General features: G+C 61.3%; 1 protein-coding gene, 1 long non-coding RNA gene and 1 other non-coding gene across 9 annotated transcripts in view; 1 reads left to right on the top strand and 2 right to left on the bottom strand.

The window, feature by feature from the left end:
- Positions 1-669: 669 nt before the first annotated feature.
- KIAA0930 (uncharacterized protein KIAA0930 homolog) overlaps positions 670-18,556 on the bottom strand; it is a 41,269-nt gene continuing 23,382 nt past the window's right edge. For 5 of the 7 annotated variants that reach the window (XM_038550245.1, XM_038550244.1, XM_038550246.1 and 2 more), the window contains 9 exons: positions 18,248-18,399; positions 13,744-13,869; positions 13,560-13,637; positions 12,991-13,092; positions 11,968-12,108; positions 11,251-11,445; positions 8,373-8,535; positions 7,061-7,219; positions 670-6,507 (listed from right to left, as the gene is read on the bottom strand). In XM_038550245.1, coding sequence (XP_038406173.1) covers positions 6,467-6,507; positions 7,061-7,219; positions 8,373-8,535; positions 11,251-11,445; positions 11,968-12,108; positions 12,991-13,092; positions 13,560-13,637; positions 13,744-13,869; positions 18,248-18,399 — 1,157 coding nt within the window. In that variant the 3' untranslated portion in view covers positions 670-6,466. Of the gene's footprint in view, positions 6,508-7,060; positions 7,220-8,372; positions 8,536-11,250; positions 11,446-11,967; positions 12,109-12,990; positions 13,093-13,559; positions 13,638-13,743; positions 13,870-14,092; positions 14,483-18,247; positions 18,400-18,556 lie in introns of those variants that run through there. The other 2 variants (XR_005365485.1, XM_038550242.1) reach the window with 2 other exon arrangements.
- On the bottom strand, positions 9,250-9,388 carry MIR1249 (microRNA mir-1249). Its single transcript, NR_128772.1, has one exon. It is a non-coding gene; the product is annotated as a microRNA mir-1249 (primary transcript).
- LOC111097624 lies at positions 14,288-18,507 on the top strand. The gene is made up of 3 exons (XR_005365486.1): positions 14,288-14,960; positions 15,163-15,314; positions 16,567-18,507. It is a non-coding gene; the product is annotated as an uncharacterized LOC111097624 (long non-coding RNA).

Raw genomic sequence — 18,556 nt, 5'->3', positions numbered from 1 at the left:
AAGCTGACGGAAGTATCTAAGTGACACAAGAGGGTGCTCGTCCTGAAAACACACCTGCCCTATGGTAGGTACTCAGCAGGGTGGTCCAGTGAGAACAGGCTTCTCCAAGTGCAGAACTTGCTAGAAATGTAATCTGAGGGTGGGGGCCTGGTGTGGTTTGATTTTGATCGAAAATTTCATTGTTTATTATAGTCACAGACTTGTGCAGCCACCACTAATTCCAGAATATTTTCATCCCTGGCTGTCTAGGTTTCAACTGGGGGTTCTGATAAATGCTCGAGTCTGAGGAACCTCCCCCCTTCCCTGGGCCATGTCCATGCTCCGTGGTGATGCCCCCTGGCACATTTCCAGGAGGGGAACAGCCGTGACTCTCAGTGTTGCCAACCACTGTGCCAGCCTTTGTATACGCGTGTCTCCCCTCAAACTCTGCACCCAGGAGGGAAGGTGGTGATTTGACTTTATGGCTGTAAAAACCCAGCCCAGGTCCCGTGTGCCCAGGGAGGTGTGGACCCTTCCAGGCTATCCCCAGCGCGCCATCCAGAAGATGTGTGTGCCCCTGAAAGGACTAAACTTGACTGACTTCTGGAATGGTCTAAAAATCTTCCGAGCAAAATGGTTTATTCAAAATAGAATCATTGAAGTTCACTAAAAAACCATGGTTCTTTCAAATGCAGCATAATCTAATTGTTTTATTAAAGTCAGATTCCAAGATGAAAGACCCTTAATCCACACATAGGAAAAGAAATATCTTGTTAAACTTGTTGACTTATGTGGAGGCCAAGTCAGGAGGGGCTCAGGGAAGCTGTGAGCAAAAGAAAGGACGTCTTTTGTTGAATCATCCCCCAAAACAAACATCTTCCCTTCTCGTATGAATTTCCCAGCTGTCCTCCTGTCATCTTAACAGTCAAGCACAAAGTAGAGCATGTTTGTCCATTCAGCGTGTATATATACAATGAACGAGGATAGTGTACGGATTAGTTTATTTCACATCTTCCCCTCCTCCCAATATAAAATTCCCAAAGGTTTTCTCTTCCAGTCAACATGTTTTTCTAAAGCTGGGGCGTGACGGTAGTTCCTAAAAGTTCATCTGGGATGGAAAAGAAGGACCGAAAGAGCAACGTTAGCCTTCAGAAGGCCGCTCACAGGATGAGGTTCTTGCAGCAGCTTCCAGGACAGCTTTCATAACAAATAGCTTTATTAAAAACTTTTCAGGCAACTGTTTTAAAGGGGCCTCCTCCTACCTCTTTAATGAGAAGGGGGTCTGACCTGGATAGGCAACAAGGATGTCTTTTTTTTAACCTACCAGATTGCCCACTCGCTAACCACGCCCTCATGCGGTCTGCCCCTGGTGATGCCGCTTCAGAAACTTCTGGTTCGGATGCTTCTAATGCAATGACCTCTAATGGAAGAGGTGTCATCAATGGGATGATTCTCACCATATTTCTCAATTTGCATAAATGTTCCTCTCAGACCCCCCCTTCTGTGCTTTCACTTCCTGGCACTTCCTGCCACACAGCAGAGGCCGGACACGGGCTCCTCACCTGAGACGCAACTTTTAAGAGTTGGTTTGCTTGTGGGAAGGGCGAGCCCACTGCCGAGCCCTGGAGGCTGCGACGGGCCTGCATCTGCCTCGGGAAAGTGGAGTCAGCTAGAAGAACGTGCATGTGTGCAAGCCGCATCAGCTGGATTAGCTAGTCTCAAAACCATCTGTCTACACTTGATCTCAGGACTCCTGACTCTGATCCTAGGCATTTTCCCATTGCCATGAGGCCTTTTTAGAGGTTTTCCAAAAAAAGCTTGGGAAATCTGACAGTGTGACCAGGAGGCATGTACTGCTTTACAAGGACTGGGAGCTAACCCTGAAATGCGTCCATATTGATCGGATTTTGCAAATACTGCCTCAGACCAAACCCTGGGCCTTGGGCCCCCGACCCCGTGCCTGACTCCTAGTGTGGCTGGAGCCAGGGCCTGGGGCGGTTTCTGTCCATCTCCAGCATTTCTAGAAAGGAACTCGTGTGAAAAGCTCTAAAAACAGTCGAAGAAGAAATCTTTGGGGGCAAATTAAGGTTCAATCACCACATTTATGCATTGCTGTAACATCTGTATTTGCTCTGAAATACCCAGTAAAGAAAAAACAAAGTACAGATTCATTAGAGGAAAACACGGAGGAAAAATAAATTTAATATCCAACATGCAAATCAACTTTCAACAGAAATGCAAAACCATAAAGCACAGCTCACAGCCAACCGAACGCTGCTCAGAAATGGTTTCTGTACGTGGAAGACGGTGAACCCAGAAGCTGCTTGTGTTTATGCAAATACCACCGACAATTAGATCATGACGTGTTCAGTTATGCCATCGTGGTGTTTCTGCTAAAATATATTTTGTAGAAATCACTTTAGTTAAGCCTCAAAGTCGTGAAAAATCTCAACAGGCTTTCTTTGCAGGTTTGATTGTTCTCCCACGGAGAGTCCACTTGGAACCCGTGAGCGAGCGCTATGTACACCTCACCCGCCCGGCCTTCTGACCGGATGCTTCCAGCTGCTCGGCGGGGTTGGAGTGCCACCGTGACCTCTCCTCTCCTGAGCTCAAGGCCTGGGGCCGCAAAAATCAAGGTGCCTGCTTGCGTTGGGGACGGTAGAAAACTGTAAACACAAACTCTCTCTGCACATCTGCGGCTTCCTCTGCTGCGGGGTGGGGGTGGGGGGGGGTTACCGGCGATGGAGCCCCAAATCCAACACCGGGCCCACTCGGTGTCCGGTGACTTGGCTCCTGTGGGTGGGCATCCAAGGGGTTCTCCAGGCCCTTCGAGGCAGAGGCTTAGGGAAAGGGCCGTGGGTGCACCCCCTGGTCCTGGGACCTAGAAGCCCGTGCCTCCCCTCCCGCAGGAGCTGCTGCCACCACCTCTAAAGGCCGCACGGGCTCGCTGCCCTCCGGGAGCCTGCGTCCTGTCGGGGTGGTGAGGTGTCTTTAGACAATCCTGCTTTCTGGTTACAAAGTGAGAAGCAGCCCGAACAGAAGAAATCCGTGTCATGTCAACCGATACTTGGCTTTAGAGACTGGATATGAAACTACACTGTAGCTCAATCTCAAAACCGACCAGCGTGCGTGCCAGAGCGAGACCCACCCGGGCTCCTGGAAACCCTGGCCTCTTGCACATGTGACATCTCTATGGGATCTTGGCTGACGACTTCATGCCTCCACGAGGTGACGGGGTCAGATGCATTCCTCCAAGGCAGTCGTTCGAACTTACCAACCGCACGCGGCCTGCCTCCTGAGATGTCTTAGTGGGAAGGAAGGTTCTTACTGGACTTTTCAAGTCTACTGACTGACACTGTGTGATTCAAACAGCAACTTCCAGTTTGCTTCTAGCTCAATTCTTTAAAAAAGCCCTCCCACCAGGCACAGGCCTTCGCGTCGCTGACCGCGTCTCCGTGGAGAATGGACGCCTGATCTGATGATCTGTTCACAGTCCTTGCAGAGTGGGACTCTCTGGAAAGCCCAGCCATGGGCCGCCCAGGTGGCTCCTTTGGCTCAGGTCATGGTCCTGGGGTGGGTCCTGGGATCGAGTCCCACATCGGACTCCTGCATGGAGCCTGCTTCTCCCTCTGCCCGTGTCTGCCTCTTTCTCTGTGTCTCTTATGAATAAATAAATAAAATCTTTAAAAAAAAAAAAAAAAGAAAGCCCGGCCATCTCCAGGTCGACTGGGTGGCGGGGTATTTCGTTCCCTGTTGACTCCTTCCCTGTCACTGATACATAGATGCCATTCTTCTGAGCTACTGGGCCTCCAATGTCTCTATAGGCAACTGGAAGTCCCCGCAAGACATTGGTGCATGAGACCAGATGCCCCATCAGCCTGCAGGCGCTGGGAGGTGGACGAGAGGCCACACACCACCCATCAGACGCTGGGACCGTGATGTTTTTCGTAAAAAGGGAGCTTGCTTTCTTATTTGTGTCCTAAAAAGTGACACCGCAGTTTCTTGACAGAAAAATTGTACTTGGATTCCAGTTCCCACTGAAGAAATGTGCGCGTGCTTTGGCCATCCCTGCATTACACGAGAGACAGGCACGTTTCCAGAAAAACTGAAGATGGCCCGATGAGAAGAGAATGGTGTAGCAAAGGCAGGACCCACCAGGAGCCCGGGGCGCTGTTTTTCTCTTAGTTACTGACGTCCTTTGTCACTCTAGTCACTCTAGAACAATAAACCTGGGAGGGGGAGGGGACAGCTCACCGCCTAGTGACCAGGTACCTCTCAGAAAAGCACGTTTGCTATTCAGTCTCAGGAGTGCCCTCCGGGAGAGAAAGACCGAGAAGGGTGGACTCCACCGCAGGGCAGCAGGGTCGTGGCCCCCCAGGCAGGATTCCTGCCGTCGGTCGCTCGGGGAGGAGGACAGCATCCGTGGGGAGCGCAGAGCCGGCGCGCCACTGCTGCCTGTGCGTGCCCCGCAGCCGCGCCATCGTGTGCACCTGTTACAACCGGGGCTCATCCCTCAAATACCACCGTTGCACACGTTTCTAAGACCTGCAAAGCACATGCGCACGAGACTGCAACCGGCCCTGTTACCCTGTGACTTGTCATTTGACAGAGGAGGGGTGTGACGTGCCCGGGGCGCGAGGGGGACCCTCTCATGCTCCTCAGCCTCTGGGAACAGAGGGAGGGCCGCCATCCTTCTGTGTTTCAACTGCCTCATCCTTCCGTGGAAGATACACCGGGACCGTATTTCTCCCAAGACCTGAGTTCCAGAGTCTTCAGACCCCAGATGACCAGAGAGAAAGAATGCCTGAAGCAGCAGCTGTATTTTAGCCACCCTGGACGCAGGCCGGGCGCCAGCCCTGGGCTGCCCTGGAGGACACCCTTGGACACGGGGCCATGCTCAGGGACCTGAGGCTCTGCTCCAGCGCTTTGCAGGGAGGTCGGACTCGGCGCGGTCCTAAAACACTGCTCTGGAAGATGACCTTGTGCAGACAGCTGGGGTACAGCCGAGCACGAGCTGGGGCTGCCAGAGGACGTGAGAACGCTCCAGCCCAGCCCCGCCACATGGGTGATGGGGCCGGGGATGCAGCCACAGAGGCCGTCCCCGGCCTGAGCTATGCTCAACGGCTGCCTGACCCAGTCATGCACTGGAGCCCTGGAAACGTCGTGAGGTAGGTGGTATCAGCCCCATTTTACAGGTGGGCCAACTGAGGCAGAATGAAATGCAATAGCTTGCTTTAATAACAGCGTACAAAATCTAGAGAAAGCCCCAAAGTAGCCCCCGACCCCAGAGCCTGGCGCAAACCCTCGGAGCGCGCAGGATAAAACAGAAGGGAGAGCGAGCCCCTCCAATCCCTGTCCCCTGCGGAGAGGACCTCCGTGCACCACAAGACCCTCAGACAGTCGTGGGACTTCCGACAAAACAACGTAGCAACAGAGGCCCAGCTGACAGTTTATTCCCAGGGGGCAGGGGGGCTGCTCCACTCTCACTCTCGGGAAGGCTCGTGGTTCTGAGCACGACGTGTCCTCTGTCACAGGCGGGACCCTGCGGCTGAAACGAAGCCCCTGGAGGTCAGCGCCTCTGCCTCAGCGAGCTGGTCTGAGAAATGGGACCAGCGCCCCCGAGTCAAAGGAAGCCAGCTCCTGGGAACCCCTGTCCCCTCCCCAGAGCCCCCGCGCCGAGGACGGCAGTTCTACCTCGAATCTTCCCCCGCGGAGGCCGGGTCCCCCCCCCCGCCTGCCACCTGTCCCAGGTGGCCGCCAAGCCGTCCCACCCGCCGCAGGGTCCGAGTTCCGGGCTCAGGCCGCCGGGGCGCAGAGCGGGCTGTCTCTGGGTTGCTGTGTGTCGGTGGTGCTCTTTGGCTGGAAGCAAAGGCCATTCTGGCGGGATCGGGGCCGGTCTGCCCAGCTCGAGGCCCTTCTGGAACCGGGCGGGGGTGAGGTATTCCCAGCCCAGGGCCAACCCTCCGTCTCCCCGCGGCGCCCCGTTTGTAACCAAGTGGTAAACAAGGGAGGGCGGACTCATGGGACCGACGCGGGCGCTGAAGGTCTCGGTTCAGCGTCGCCAAGTCTCCAGCCAGCTTGCCTCGGGGAAGGGTTGACAATCGGACACGGGGCGTCGCAGCCATGCGGGTCTGCAAGGCGGGTGGGCCTGGGCCCAGCCCGGACGCCCGCTGCTCCTCCATATTCCAGCCTCTGGGCGTCTCGGGGCCCCTCTGGGTGCGGGGGGCTCTCGGGACAGGAGCCCGGGGGGGGTGGTGCGGGCGGTGGGCAGGAGCGGAGCCGGCGGGGGAGGACAGAGAGGCACTTCAGTTTGGGCTGGTGTTCCTGGGGTCGGCCCTGGCCCGGGAGGGGAGCAGCCCCGCCTGGCTCCGGCTCCGGCTCCGGCGCGGGGCTGTCACAGAAGACGCCGGTAGCGGTGGACGGGTAGGCACTTGGCAGCACGCCAGGGCCGGGCAGGGCTGGGGCTCTGCGCAGGCTCTGCACACGGCTAGGTCATCAGGATGGGCTTCTGCCGCACTTCCAGGATGTCTAGGGCGGCGGGAGGGCAGTGGAGGTGAGGGCCTGGCTCCCACGGGGCCTAGTACTGCCCGTGTCTCTACCAAGCCCTGACGCCGTTGTCACCCCCACCTGTGGACGGGGCGGCCCTGCCACTGCTGTCACCCCCACCTGCGGACGGGGCACCCCTTCCGCTGCTGTCCCCCCACCTGCGGACGGGGAGGCCCTGCCGCTGCTGTCACCCCCACCTGCAGACGGGGGGTGGCCCCGGGGCCACTGCAGAGCCCAGCCAAAGCCAGGGGAAGTGGGGCTCCAGGGCGGGCTGGCCTGACTCCGGAGCCGCTGCCTGGCACTGCGTGCACACCCGGGTCAGTGAGAACCCCGAGAGCTTCGCCTCCACGCCCCCAGCCCGAGCCAGGGGTCTGCAGCCCCTCACGTGGACAGGTGGGCCCCTCGAGCTGCGAGATGGGGCCCTGGTTCCCCAGAGCCTCATCCTTGGTCCTGAACGTGGGGACCAAGAGCCCTCCGCGGGTGTCTGCCAGGCTCCAGCCGGGCGAAAGGGGCTCGTCTCCCTCACCCACATTACCTGTTAAAATCCGATGCAGCGGCAAAGTGACGTAGGTCAAGTGTGCATAAAGAAGGAAATTTCCATCTGCTCTGTTCAGCTTCAGCCAGGACCCGACGAGTGACCGCCCCGTGCCAGACAGGGACCGAGAGCGCAGGTTGGTGGCGTTGTGCAGATCCGCTGCAGGGGAGGGGGCCGGGTCAGGGTGCTCTCCTGGGAGGACCGAGAACACCTCCCACCCCAGACCCCCCATGGGCCCTCTGCTGGCAGCCCCTCCACACCCCTGCCCCGTCGCCGGCCTGTGACCCCCCCTCCCTCCTGCCTATCCGGCCCTGCCCCTCCAGCTGTCCCTGCCCCCTCTTCCTTGCCCTGGAGGGTCTCTTCCGTGGGGCCTGGTTGTTGCCACAGTTACTTCTCTGCTCCCTGTGACCCCGTCTCTCATTGGGCACCACAGTGAGCAGGGCCCGGGGCAAGGCAGGGAGGACCTGTCACCATGACCCCCTCTTACGGGTCGGCCAGGGAGGCAGGCTGGGGGTTCTCAGCCCCTTCCTACTGGTCTGGAATGGAGCCCCGGTGGGGAAGGCACTCGCCCAAGCACACAGAAGAGCAAGTCAGGGCCAGGGCCGTCTGTCTCTGGGCCCCGGTGCTCAGATGAAGGACAGGTGTGTCCTCCGTTCCAGGCCACAGTCCCAGCTCCGGCCAGGGCCTGTCCGTGTTGTCGCCGTCCCCTCAGCCCCGTGGCACACACACGTGGCACCCAGAGCCCAGTGCCCACACCTTGTCTCTGCCGGCAGCCCCCCTCCTACAGTCCCTTCTCCACAGGGACAGCTGAGTGGTATTTACATGCCCGGATCTGATTTTGTCACTCCCTTGCTTAGATGCCTCCCTCCCCCACGGCTTCCTGCCGCTCAGATGCAGGTGCCTCCCACCCTCACCACCTCACCAGCTGCAGGGCGGGCACCATGCAGGGAGGAGCGGCGGGTTTGCTGGGAGGGCCTGCAGGGCAGGTGTGGGCTAGCTTGGGACCCCCAACCCCGGCTCCAGGCCGAGAGGCCCCAGGGACCGCCAGCCGGAGGGCACCCAGCAGGAGCCCAAGCAGCAGCCTCATGTCCTGAAAGGCAGCAATGAACCAGAGAGCTCATCTCCCACCAGGCGAGGATTTCTGGAACCCTCTGTGTGGAGCGGTCGGACCGTCAAGGCCGGGAGACATATGCAAGCCTCCTATGCTGATAGCCGAGGTTACAGATCGGAGCCCCTCGAGGCCAGGATGTCTGTCTGCCCGACCACGGCTCCACCCTCAGGCCCTGCAGGCACCAGGCACCCGGTGGCTCACCCCCACCGTTGTCCTCGCGGAAGAACTCCTCGCTGTCGTTGGCCGAGTGAGACTTCTTCATCTCGGCGATCCGGTTGCGGGGCACCTTCCTCTTGAGGGAAGGGGAGAAGAAGGCGGGCCGGTTGTTGCGCTCCGGGGTGGGCGGTGTGCTGAAGGAGGTCACCTGTGGACAAGTAGCCATAGTCACCAGCACAGCCCGCCTACGCCGGGACCCCGATGCCACCCACTGGGGGCAGCCTCCCTGGGGCTGGGGGCCAGCAGGGGCCGGTGCCAGCCTGGGGCAGGGGTGATGGGCTCGCCAGCAGGTGCCCTCCGGGGGCCCCAGCTGCAGCCCCACCATGGCCCCCGCGTCCACGGAAGCCTCCCAACCACCACACCAGATGGGAACTGGTGGGAAGCCCATCTGACCGACAGGGAAGGAACCACAGCTGGGACCGCAAACTTGACCTGCCCAAGGTCGTCACCCACAGGAGGGGGCAAAACCAGGATTCGGCCCAGGTCCTCTGCCTCCCCCGCCATGCTCCTCACCCAGGCTCCCCCCGTGGCTGAGATGCCCCTGCCCACCCAGCACCCTCTCAGGGAAGTGCAATGGCGAAGCGGCCCCTCCTCTCTCGTAACCACACTGTTCACCAAAGGTTCTGCACAGCCACGCAGGGTCAGGCAGGAGCAGCACGAGGGACAGACAGGCACACGACACCGCACCCTGCCCTCAAGGAGCTCACAGTCTGCTGTGGGGCGACAGACGCGCAGAGTGACAAGCACAGACTGAAGGCCGGTGGCCAAAACAGAGAAAGGGAAGCACGGGGTACAGGGGAGCACAGAGCCAAAGGGGTCCACAGCCTGGGAAATCAGGGAAGGCTTCCTGGAGGAGATGCCGCTTGAGCTGGGTCTTGAAGGACGAGTAGGAGTTCGCCAGGTGAAGAAGGGGGGGAAGGGCGTTCCAGGCGGAGGGAACTTGGCCCCTCTCCTCCCTCCTCCCCATGCAAACAAGAATCTGAGGACAAGGCGAGCTGGGACTGGACTTCACGAGCCCCGTCAGCCTCCTCGTCACGGCTTCCGACATCCACCAGAGTCCCGGCGGCCGCTGGGCTCCTGACGGTCCTCCCACAAGCCAGGGAAGGTTTTTAGAAGATAGAAAAAAAACAAAACACCAGAAACCACAATACACACAGAGTCTGCATTTGTCATGAGCTGGTGACACGTGACCCCTCTGGAAAAGGGGGGACAAGCGACAGTAAACATGGAGGGGGGGTGGTGGCGAGGGCCCGAGTAGCCCCCAGGAGGCCAGGCCCCGACACTGGCAGCTGCGTGACCCCAGCGGGTCCCTTCCCCTGACCCCGGGCCTCCCTGTGCCCTGAGCAGGGCGCCGGCTCCTTCACCCCCAACTCCACCCAGGGAGGGCGGGATGATCACCCCCGCAGGGCAGATGGGAAGAGCCAGCCCAGGCAGGGCTGCTCATGTGTCTGCCATCGTTCTGCAGACATCGTTCCCTCCAGCCTGGAGCCCAGGCCACATCTTCACCGGGACTTCCACATGCACATTTTGCGGGGCCTCGGTGAGCAACTGAGGCCAGGGAGGAGAAGGAGACTCCCCTCCTTGGAAATCTATAAGCAGACACGACTTGGAAGAGAGAGGCCCCTGCTCGGAACCCTCGCCCACGTCTCTGCAAAAAGGTTGCACTGATCGCTTTTACTCAATCGCATTCGTTGCAGAAGGAACAAAACCACAAAGGACATAAAGAAGAGGAAGGAGCGTGCTATGGGAGGACCTGTGGGGAGGCGGGGCTCACAGTTTTACACAACTGAGTCTAACACACACCTGCTGCCTCGCCTGGGGCACATCAGCACTGCTGCGTGCGCGCTACATCGTTCATAGCCTCTCCCCGGCCCATCACAGCCCAGGGGGGCGAGTGGCCAGGGAAGCACCCTGAGGGGCACACCCACGCCAGGTGCTGGGTGCTAGCAGCCCCCCGGGCCTCCCAACACGGTGCTCCCCGTCTCTGGAGAACACAGGCTGACGCCTGTCCCAGGTCACACAAGCGGCAGCACCCAGACTCCCACCCGCACGGCCTCACCCCCAGGCCCTTTCCTGTGGACGGACGGCCTGGCCAAGGCTGCTTCCCTGCCCCCGGCGTCCCCGCTCACCTGTCCCCTCCTGAGACCCCCAGGTCTGAGCAGCCCCTGGGCCGAGCCAAGCAGGGCAAAGCAGCCAGCGGGCTAGACACTTCTTCCCCTGGGAATAAAACTGCCACTGACCTCAGCATCCCACCCCGGGGAAGGATGGTGGCCTAGAAAGAGCAGAGCTCAGAGGCTTGGGGCTGTCACACGACAGCCGTGGGACCTGGGGCAGCGCCACTGAACCCGGGCAGCCTGGGTTTCCAGGTCTGCACACAGGAACGCCCTAGTCTCCCCACGGGGCTGCCGCGGGGACACCTTGTAAACCAGTGGGCCGGGCAGAGGGAAGAGCCAGGAAGGACCTCGTGTCCTCTCGCTGACCTCACAGGGCAGGAGGGGAGGCTAGCTCGTCATCCCCGGGGCACTGCCCAGGGAAGGCCGGTCGTGTGCGCACCGTGCTCGGCCTGCAGGCCCCCCGAGGAAGGTGCCAGGACCAGCGCGGGCTCCCCTTGGGCTCCGTGCAGCTGGGCTCCCCTTGGGCTCCGTGCAGCTGCAGCGGCAGCTCTGGGAGGCAGAAAGAGCCCCGGCCCTCGCAGACCTGCTGTGTGACCTTGGGCAAGTCACTGCCCTCTCTGAACCTTAGCCTCTCCCCAGAGGGTGGGGATGACAACACCTACCTCACGGGGGGGACTGTAAGGATCAGGGAGGCGGTGGGAGGCGGATCCGAGGGACAGAGGCCCCTCCCCGAGCTGCGCAGCCCTTACCCGCTCATGCATGGGTGAGGCCGGGCTGGAATCCTCTTCAGTCCCGCAGGGGGACGTGTCACCAGTAGACACACGGCTGACTGCCATCTCAGCGTGTCCCTTGCCCTGCGGCCCCTTCATGCGCACAAACTCCATGTTGTTGTACTTGTAGAAGCCGAACGACATCTTCTGTGCCATGCGGGCGGCCACACTCACCTGCGGGCAGGTGCCACATGGCCCAGGTCAGCACACGTAGGGATGGCCTCTGCCTGGGTACACGAGTCGCTAGGGCTGCCCACGTCCCTCAGGGGGAGCGGACCTCATTGACCAGGGCAGGGGCACCCCCAGGAGGCAGGGTAGTGCTGGGATGCCTAGGGCTCCGGAGGACCCTCCTCCCACTGCCCCATGATCCCTGCCTCCAGGCCCAGCAGCAGGCTGGGGACAGAGCCTGGCCCCGAGGAGCCCAAGGCCACCCCCACCCGTCCTCTCCTGGGAGGGGCCAGGGTCAGGAGGGTGCTGGGTGCAGGAGAGCGGTTCCTCCCCCTTCCCACCGCCAGGGTCAGTTTCGGGGGTGCTTGCTCGGGCTGGGGCCTCCTGTCCCTCAGGTCAGGTGTGCCCAGATGAGTGAGATCACATGTAGGGCAGGCCCAGGGGCTGCAGGTGATCTGGGGACGGGCGGTTGCAGCACGGAGCTGGGCAAGGACAGAGGGGCCGTGGGGGGCCCAGCTTTGCGCTTACTCGGTTGTCGTACACCTTCTTCAGTGCCTCGTAGCGGATGGAGCCCTGAAAAATGACCCCCTGGAACATGTTGGTTTTGTCACTGGCCACCAGCTCCACACAGACCATCTCTCCTTCCCCCACCGTCATGTCACTGAACACCTGGGAAGGGGAACAAGGGGGACACGGGGAAAGTGTCAGCAGCCCAGCACCCAAATGGCAGCCGGGCTCCCAGGCTCCATGTCCTGCCACCTGCCAGGGTCACCGAGTCACCACTCCAGAGCCTGGCGTTCAGACCCAAACACAAGGTCCCGCAGATTTGGGTTCAAATCTCGGCTCTGCCATGATCGGGCTGTGCCAGCCTGGGGATGGCACTCGGTCCCCTGAGCCTAACGTGCTTCGAGGCACCATCAAATCGAGAGGAGACCCTGAAACACAGGCTCCCTTGTTTGTGAGTCTTCCCTGGGGTCGTGACAGCCTCTAGGTGGGGACAAGCACCACTAGGGGGATCTCAGAGAGCAGCGGGGGCAAGAGCTGGCAGGGGGGTGGGGGGAGGGTGCCCCACGTTGCTGGGGTGAGTCACTTTCTGCCGTGAGTCCCGTTTTCCCAGCCTGAAAACAGAAGCTTGGCCAAGAAACTTCCACAGCCCCACCCCCGACACCCCAGCATCCCACGGCGTGGAGGCACTTGTTTGGAGTTTAATGGCCATACTAATGACTCCTCCTGCCCAGGCAGCACTTTTTATAGGAATTTATGACACACTCTCCTGTTCACGAGCTCATGTGATCTTCGACCCGGATGGGTAAGTAGGACACATGATCATGACGCTCGTTTTACAGATGAGAAAACAGGCTCAGAGCTAGGGAACACCACTGGCCCCAGCCCAGCGCCAGGAAGAGTGGGAGACATGAGAGTAGGAGTTGGGAGCACCCCATTCCCCCCAGCCCTCGCCAGTCTGCAAGGGTGTGAGGCCAGAGGGGGGCCAGGTTCTCGCACCCCCGAGGAAGGGCCTCGGGAACACACAGCTGGGCACGAGCTGCTCACCTCCTCAAAGCTGTCGATCATGAAGAAGATGTTAGGGTAGCTGATCTTGGACTCTTCCCCCTTGCTGTCCATGGGGTGTTTACTGGGGGACGCAAACACTTGCTGAAAGGAAGATAGATTGGAAAGACTGAATGAGGCCCTACCCTGCACCCAGGCCCACAGCGACTCTAGGGACAGGTCACGGTGCTCCCACTGCTCAGAGCCAGGCCAGAGCCTCAGGGAACCGCTCAGCAAGGAGCTGCTTGGGATGACCTGGTTCAGTGCTCCTTGCAGGCGACACAGGACCCCACGAGTAAGATGGGCTTCTGCTCAGACTGGCACCTCAAGGCAGGGAAGTGAGGAGGAGGAGGGTGGGGAGGAGGAGGGGGAAGGAGGAGGAGGAAGAGGCAGGAAGGGGAGGGGGGGAAGAGGCAGGAAGGGATGGGAGGAGGAGGGAGGGAGGAGGAGGAGGAGGAGGGAGTGGAGGAAGCAGGAGGGGAGGGGGCAATTGTCTCCCCCACCAAAACTCTGAGCAGCCACACAGGTGGCATTTCTGGGCTGAGCTAGCGGGAAGGAGGACCCACGCTTACCTGGGATTTCTTCTTATGGATGTGGATGTCCCCGCCATCAGTGCGCGTGCACACGGCACATGTCACCATGTAATCCAGCTGGAAGAGAGCACACAGGAGGGGGAGCATGGAGAGGTCTGCTGTCCCTCGACCCCCCCACAGCCCTCCTCCCGGAGCCCTGCCCCCCACCCCCTCGCCCCTGTACCTTCTGCAGGATGAGATTCAGGCAGACGCTCTCCTCCCAGTCAATGTCAGGGTCACCGAGGCCCGGCAGCTTCTTGGAGTCCCGCCGGTACACCTCCACCTCCACCTCGGGTTCGGCCTCGGCCATCTGGGAGGCCAGCGTGGGCACAGGTGAGTCCCAGCACCCGACCCACCCCACTCCTCCAGGATGAGCAGGCGCTCACAGACATGCCCCAGCCTCACCTCTCCATCCCTGGCTGCGCCCCAAGGTGGTCCCTCGGCTGTAGCAGGCCCTGGGGATCCCGCCTCCGCCCCAGTCCCACCCCCCCACACCCCACACCCCCCACCCCGCTTCCTTTCACCCCGCCTACCCAGAGGCAGAGGCAGGGGGCCCATCCACCTGTGGGGCCCAGCGCAGAAAGCCCCGTGGTTGCTATGGTGACCGGTACCAGCGCTGCAGGCTGGGTAGGGGAAGGCAGGGGAGGGGAGGGCAGGGGAGGGGAGGGCAGGGGAGGGGGCGGAAGCGGCCCTGGCTTGCCGCAGAGAGCCCGCAGTGCGCAGGCGCCACAGCCCCCACCCCCGCACCTGCTCTGGGCACAGAGGCTGCGGAAGGCTGTCCCCTCAGTCCCGACGTGTCCCTGCCTGCGTACCCTGCACCCATCAGGCCTGTGGGCTCTCCCCACATGGCTGCCCGGCCCCCGCCCCCGGACACACAGACCCCCACAGTCCTCCCAGAGGGGCCGCATCACAGGGCGCCCTGCACCGCCCCCAGCGGGGATGTCCTGCCACCCCGGGGCCCTCCCACTGTCCTAGGGTATGAGGCCTGCGTCCCAGCTTCCTCTGTGGGGTCTCCCCCACGACCATCACTGAGCTCCTGTGTGTCACGGGCTATGCTGTCTGTCTGTCCGCACAGACAACAGGCTCCCCAGAACAAGGCAGGCTCCCCGAGGACAGGGCAGGCTCCCCAAGGACAGGGCCTGCCCGAGTCACTCCTGCAGGAGGGGAGTCTGCACAGAGCTCACTGCCGTGTTCAGTGGAACATTCTAGCGTGTGAATAGCTGGGCTGCCACATGCTCCTGTGGACTCAGGCTCTCCTGACTGGCCTCAACACCCTGGAACCTTCCAGAAGTCTGTACACAGTCCCAGGACTCCTGCTCCAAATTGCTCAGTTCTGGATCCAGGGAATCTCTCTTCCCACCTGCTCACCTGGCCTCTCCCTTCTCCTGCCTCCTAGAGAATGTAAGGCTGGGCTGGGCTAAGACCATCCCTAACCGGGGCGGGGGTGGGTCCGGCTCTCCTGGCGCCAAAACTCAAGGTCCAGCTGAGTCTCAGATCCTTATTAGAGCCCCTGGTCTCAGCAGGCTGCCTTTGGGAAAAGATCAAAAATTTGCCCCCCCCACCAAAAAAAAGAACCCAATGTCTGCAATGTCATCTCCAGCAGATGTGGACAGGTCAGCATGGTACAGGCTGCAGGACAGAAGCCACAGCCCTGCACCCCCTCCCCGACTGCCCCTGGGCAGAAGGGCTCCCAGTTCCAGTCTTCTGGCAGCCGAGCTGTAGCAGTAGGAGCCTGTGCCCCGGGGCCGTGCCGAGGTAGGAGAGAGCGCCCACAGTGGGGGTCACTGGCGGTGAGGCCCCCTAGGTGCCCACCACCTTCTGTGGGGAGATGCTTGTGGTCACACCATCCCACACATCTGGTCTCCCGGGTGTGTGCAATGGGAGGACCTCAACCTCACTGAGCACCTGCCCAGCCCCCTCCCAGGACAGGTTGAACCCCAGAGAAGGGCTGATTGGCTGGAGTCACCTGGCAAGTCGAGGGAGAGAAAGTTGGAAAAGCTGGTCTCCCAGCTGCACCCCCAGACAGGGAGGGCACGGTCACTCCCAGCTGCATCCCCAGACAGGGTGGGCACGGTCACTCCCAGCTGCACCCCCAGACAGGGAAGGCACGGTCACTCCCAGCTGCACCCCCAGACAGGGTGGGCACGGTCACTCCCAGCTGCACCCCCAGACAGGGAGGGCACGGTCACTCCCAGCTGCACCCCCAGACAGGGCGGGCACGGTCACTCCCAGCTGCACCCCCAGACAGGGCGGGCACGGTCACTCCCAGCTGCACCCCCAGACAGGGCGGGCACGGTCACTCCCAGCTGCACCCCCAGACAGGGAGGGCACGGTCACTCCCAGCTGCACCCCCAGACAGGGAGGGCACGGTCACTCCCAGCTGCACCCCCAGACAGGGAGGGCACGGTCACTCCCAGCTGCACCCCCAGACAGGGAGGGCACGGTCACTCCCAGCTGCACCCCCAGACAGGGAGGGCACGGTCACTCCCAGCTGCACCCCCAGACAGGGAGGGCACGGTCACTCCCAGCTGCACCCCCAGACAGGGAGGGCACGGTCACTCCCAGCTGCACCCCAGACAGGGCGGGCATGGTGACCAGGGACTGAGGAGCTCCGGGCCGGCCTCCCCAGGTGCTCAGCTCAGGGATCTCTCCACCAATACCTGCCCCTGGCCAATTCCACCAAGTGGGGCCTTGTCTTCATCCCTCCCAGAGGGCACCCCCTGCCTATACTGAGTGCAGCCTGGGTCTCTTCCCACTGCCGAGGCTGCTCCGCCCAAGCCTCCACAGTCTCTAGTCACAGGTCCCATGGCCTGTCCCCGTTCTCATCCTGCCAGACTTGGCTCCTCAGGTCCCACATCGTGGGACCTCCTCCTGGCACCCCCGCCCTGCCCCCTCTTCCTGGCACCCTCAACGGGCCAGCTGCTGTGTCTCCTGCTGGTCCCTCCAGGGTGAGGCTAGCTCAGAGTTCTGTCCTAGACCTCTGTCACACTCTGGTCTCCTTCCTCAGGAGCCCCAGGCACCATCCTGGGTACAAGGGTCCTGAAGCTCTGCCTCTGGCCCTGGCTCATCTGCGGAGTTTCAGACAGCAGCTCCACTGTGGAGGACGTCGCCGTCTGGCCGTCCCACAGGCACCTAGGTCTCAGCCCGCCCAGCACTGAACTCTGTCCCCCTGTGACAGCCCGTCAGAGACCCGGCTGCGAGCTCGGGCCTTCCCTCTGGCCCATACTCAGTCACCCGAGCCTGCTTCCTCGGCCTTGCAAGCCTGCTTCCTCGGCCTTGCGTGCCACGCGCAGACCACTCCCCTACACCCCGCCGCCTCGCTTCTGCTCTAACCCCTCCAGTCCTTCCTCCACCGACCACCCGAGGGCTTGCTAAATGGAACGGTGGCCACCTCCCCTTCCTTCCTCACGTTATCAGAGCTTCAGGGATCAATCCAAACTCCGAGGCCTGACCTTCAGCATCCACGTGATGTGGCCCATGCCTGCCTTGTTTCCGCTCCCCTCTTTTCTACACCCGGGCCACACGGTACCACCACCAGCCACCTGAATGCACAGGGCATGGGGCTTTTACACGGCTTCAGGCCCACAGTCTGGGCCATGGTCCCTTCGGCTAGGAAAGCCCTTTCTTCCTTAAAGACTCACCTCACCCAAGTGGCCTCTGGTGACCACATCTCTCCCTTCCCGTCGCTGGATCTACCCTCCCGTACTGGCTCTGCGATGCACTTTAGGGTCCCAGTGACCACACACAGTCCCCCAGCACCAGCTCAATGCCCAAGGACCCAGGCCAACCCTGGGTCTTCCGTGTGTCCTCCAGGCCAGCCAGGGAGCTCTCTGGCTGCCAGCATGCAAGTCAGCGTGTCTCCTGTGCAGCAGGCACCAGGCCTGTCCATTTGCAGAACACTTAGGCCCTCCGTGTCAAGCTCCGAGAACAGCGATACAGCAGGGCAAGGGCTCCACGCACTTGAGGCACAGGCCACAGCTCACAAGCCGCGACCCAGGGGTCGGAGGGCACTGGACTTGGACCTCAGGTGGCTGCGAGCTCCAGACCTGCCTGCACAGCGTTCCCACTTCTGTGATTAAAGGGAAACAACGCGTTTCCCTGTCTGGCATACAAGTTGCTTGAACATTTTACAAACTAATAGCTTTTCTGAAAAACAGAAGGAAACTCGGGAAGGTTGTTTCATTAACTCCTCCACACACTGAAACGTACTGGTCAAAACAGCTCAGGTGAGTCACTTCCTCCCCGAGGGCCTGGCCTCCCCACCTGCCCCGTGGAGCTGCAGCACTGCGTCTGCTGCACGGTTAAGGGCTCGGAACTGCCGGGCTCCTCCTCATCTCTGACCCCGAGCGTCCTGCCCGTGGCCCGGAGGACCCTGCACTCTGGGCTCCGTCAATATACTATTAGGAGGGGGCTGGCCAACGCACCTCCCTCTGGCCCTGTCTCCTCAAGGAGACAACAGTGATGTCGTCGCAGCCTCTCAAGGTCCTGGGGAGGATCAAGAGGAACGTACATGCCCCACCCCCGGCTGGCATGTGCCACCGTCTCCACACGGCTCCTGGTGCCCAGTAGGTGCGCAGTGAACATCATTCTCCCCTTGGGACGTGCACGAGGACTGCGGGGTGGCCACCTGGCCGGCTAGGGGCAGACCCTGCACGGCCGCCTGGCTGGGGCCGGAGGGGGCTGCTCACCTTCCTCCCGTCCACGCTGCCCTCGCCGCCCGGGTAGGCCAGCTTCCGGCGCACGTAGAAGAGCATGTCATCCTGCCGCGGCGCCCATTTCTCCATGAAGTAGGTAGAGAACATCCAAGTCCAGAAGACGATGCGGTCATCCTTAAAGCACCCTGCCGAGGGAGGCCAGAGAGAAGTGAGAGAGGAGGACGGGTCACCTGCTCCCCGCCCCCCCCTGTGACCTTGGCCACGCTCGGCCCTCCCCTCCCCCACCCCCCACCCGCAGGTCTGGTTAGAGGTCTGCTGGGGCTCTGGCATGTTCAGAGCCCC

The sequence above is a fragment of the Canis lupus genome, chromosome 10, assembly GCF_011100685.1.
Source record: "Canis lupus familiaris isolate Mischka breed German Shepherd chromosome 10, alternate assembly UU_Cfam_GSD_1.0, whole genome shotgun sequence".
Classification (NCBI taxonomy): Eukaryota; Metazoa; Chordata; class Mammalia; order Carnivora; family Canidae; genus Canis; species Canis lupus.
This window is presented reverse-complemented; position numbering and strand designations above follow the sequence as displayed.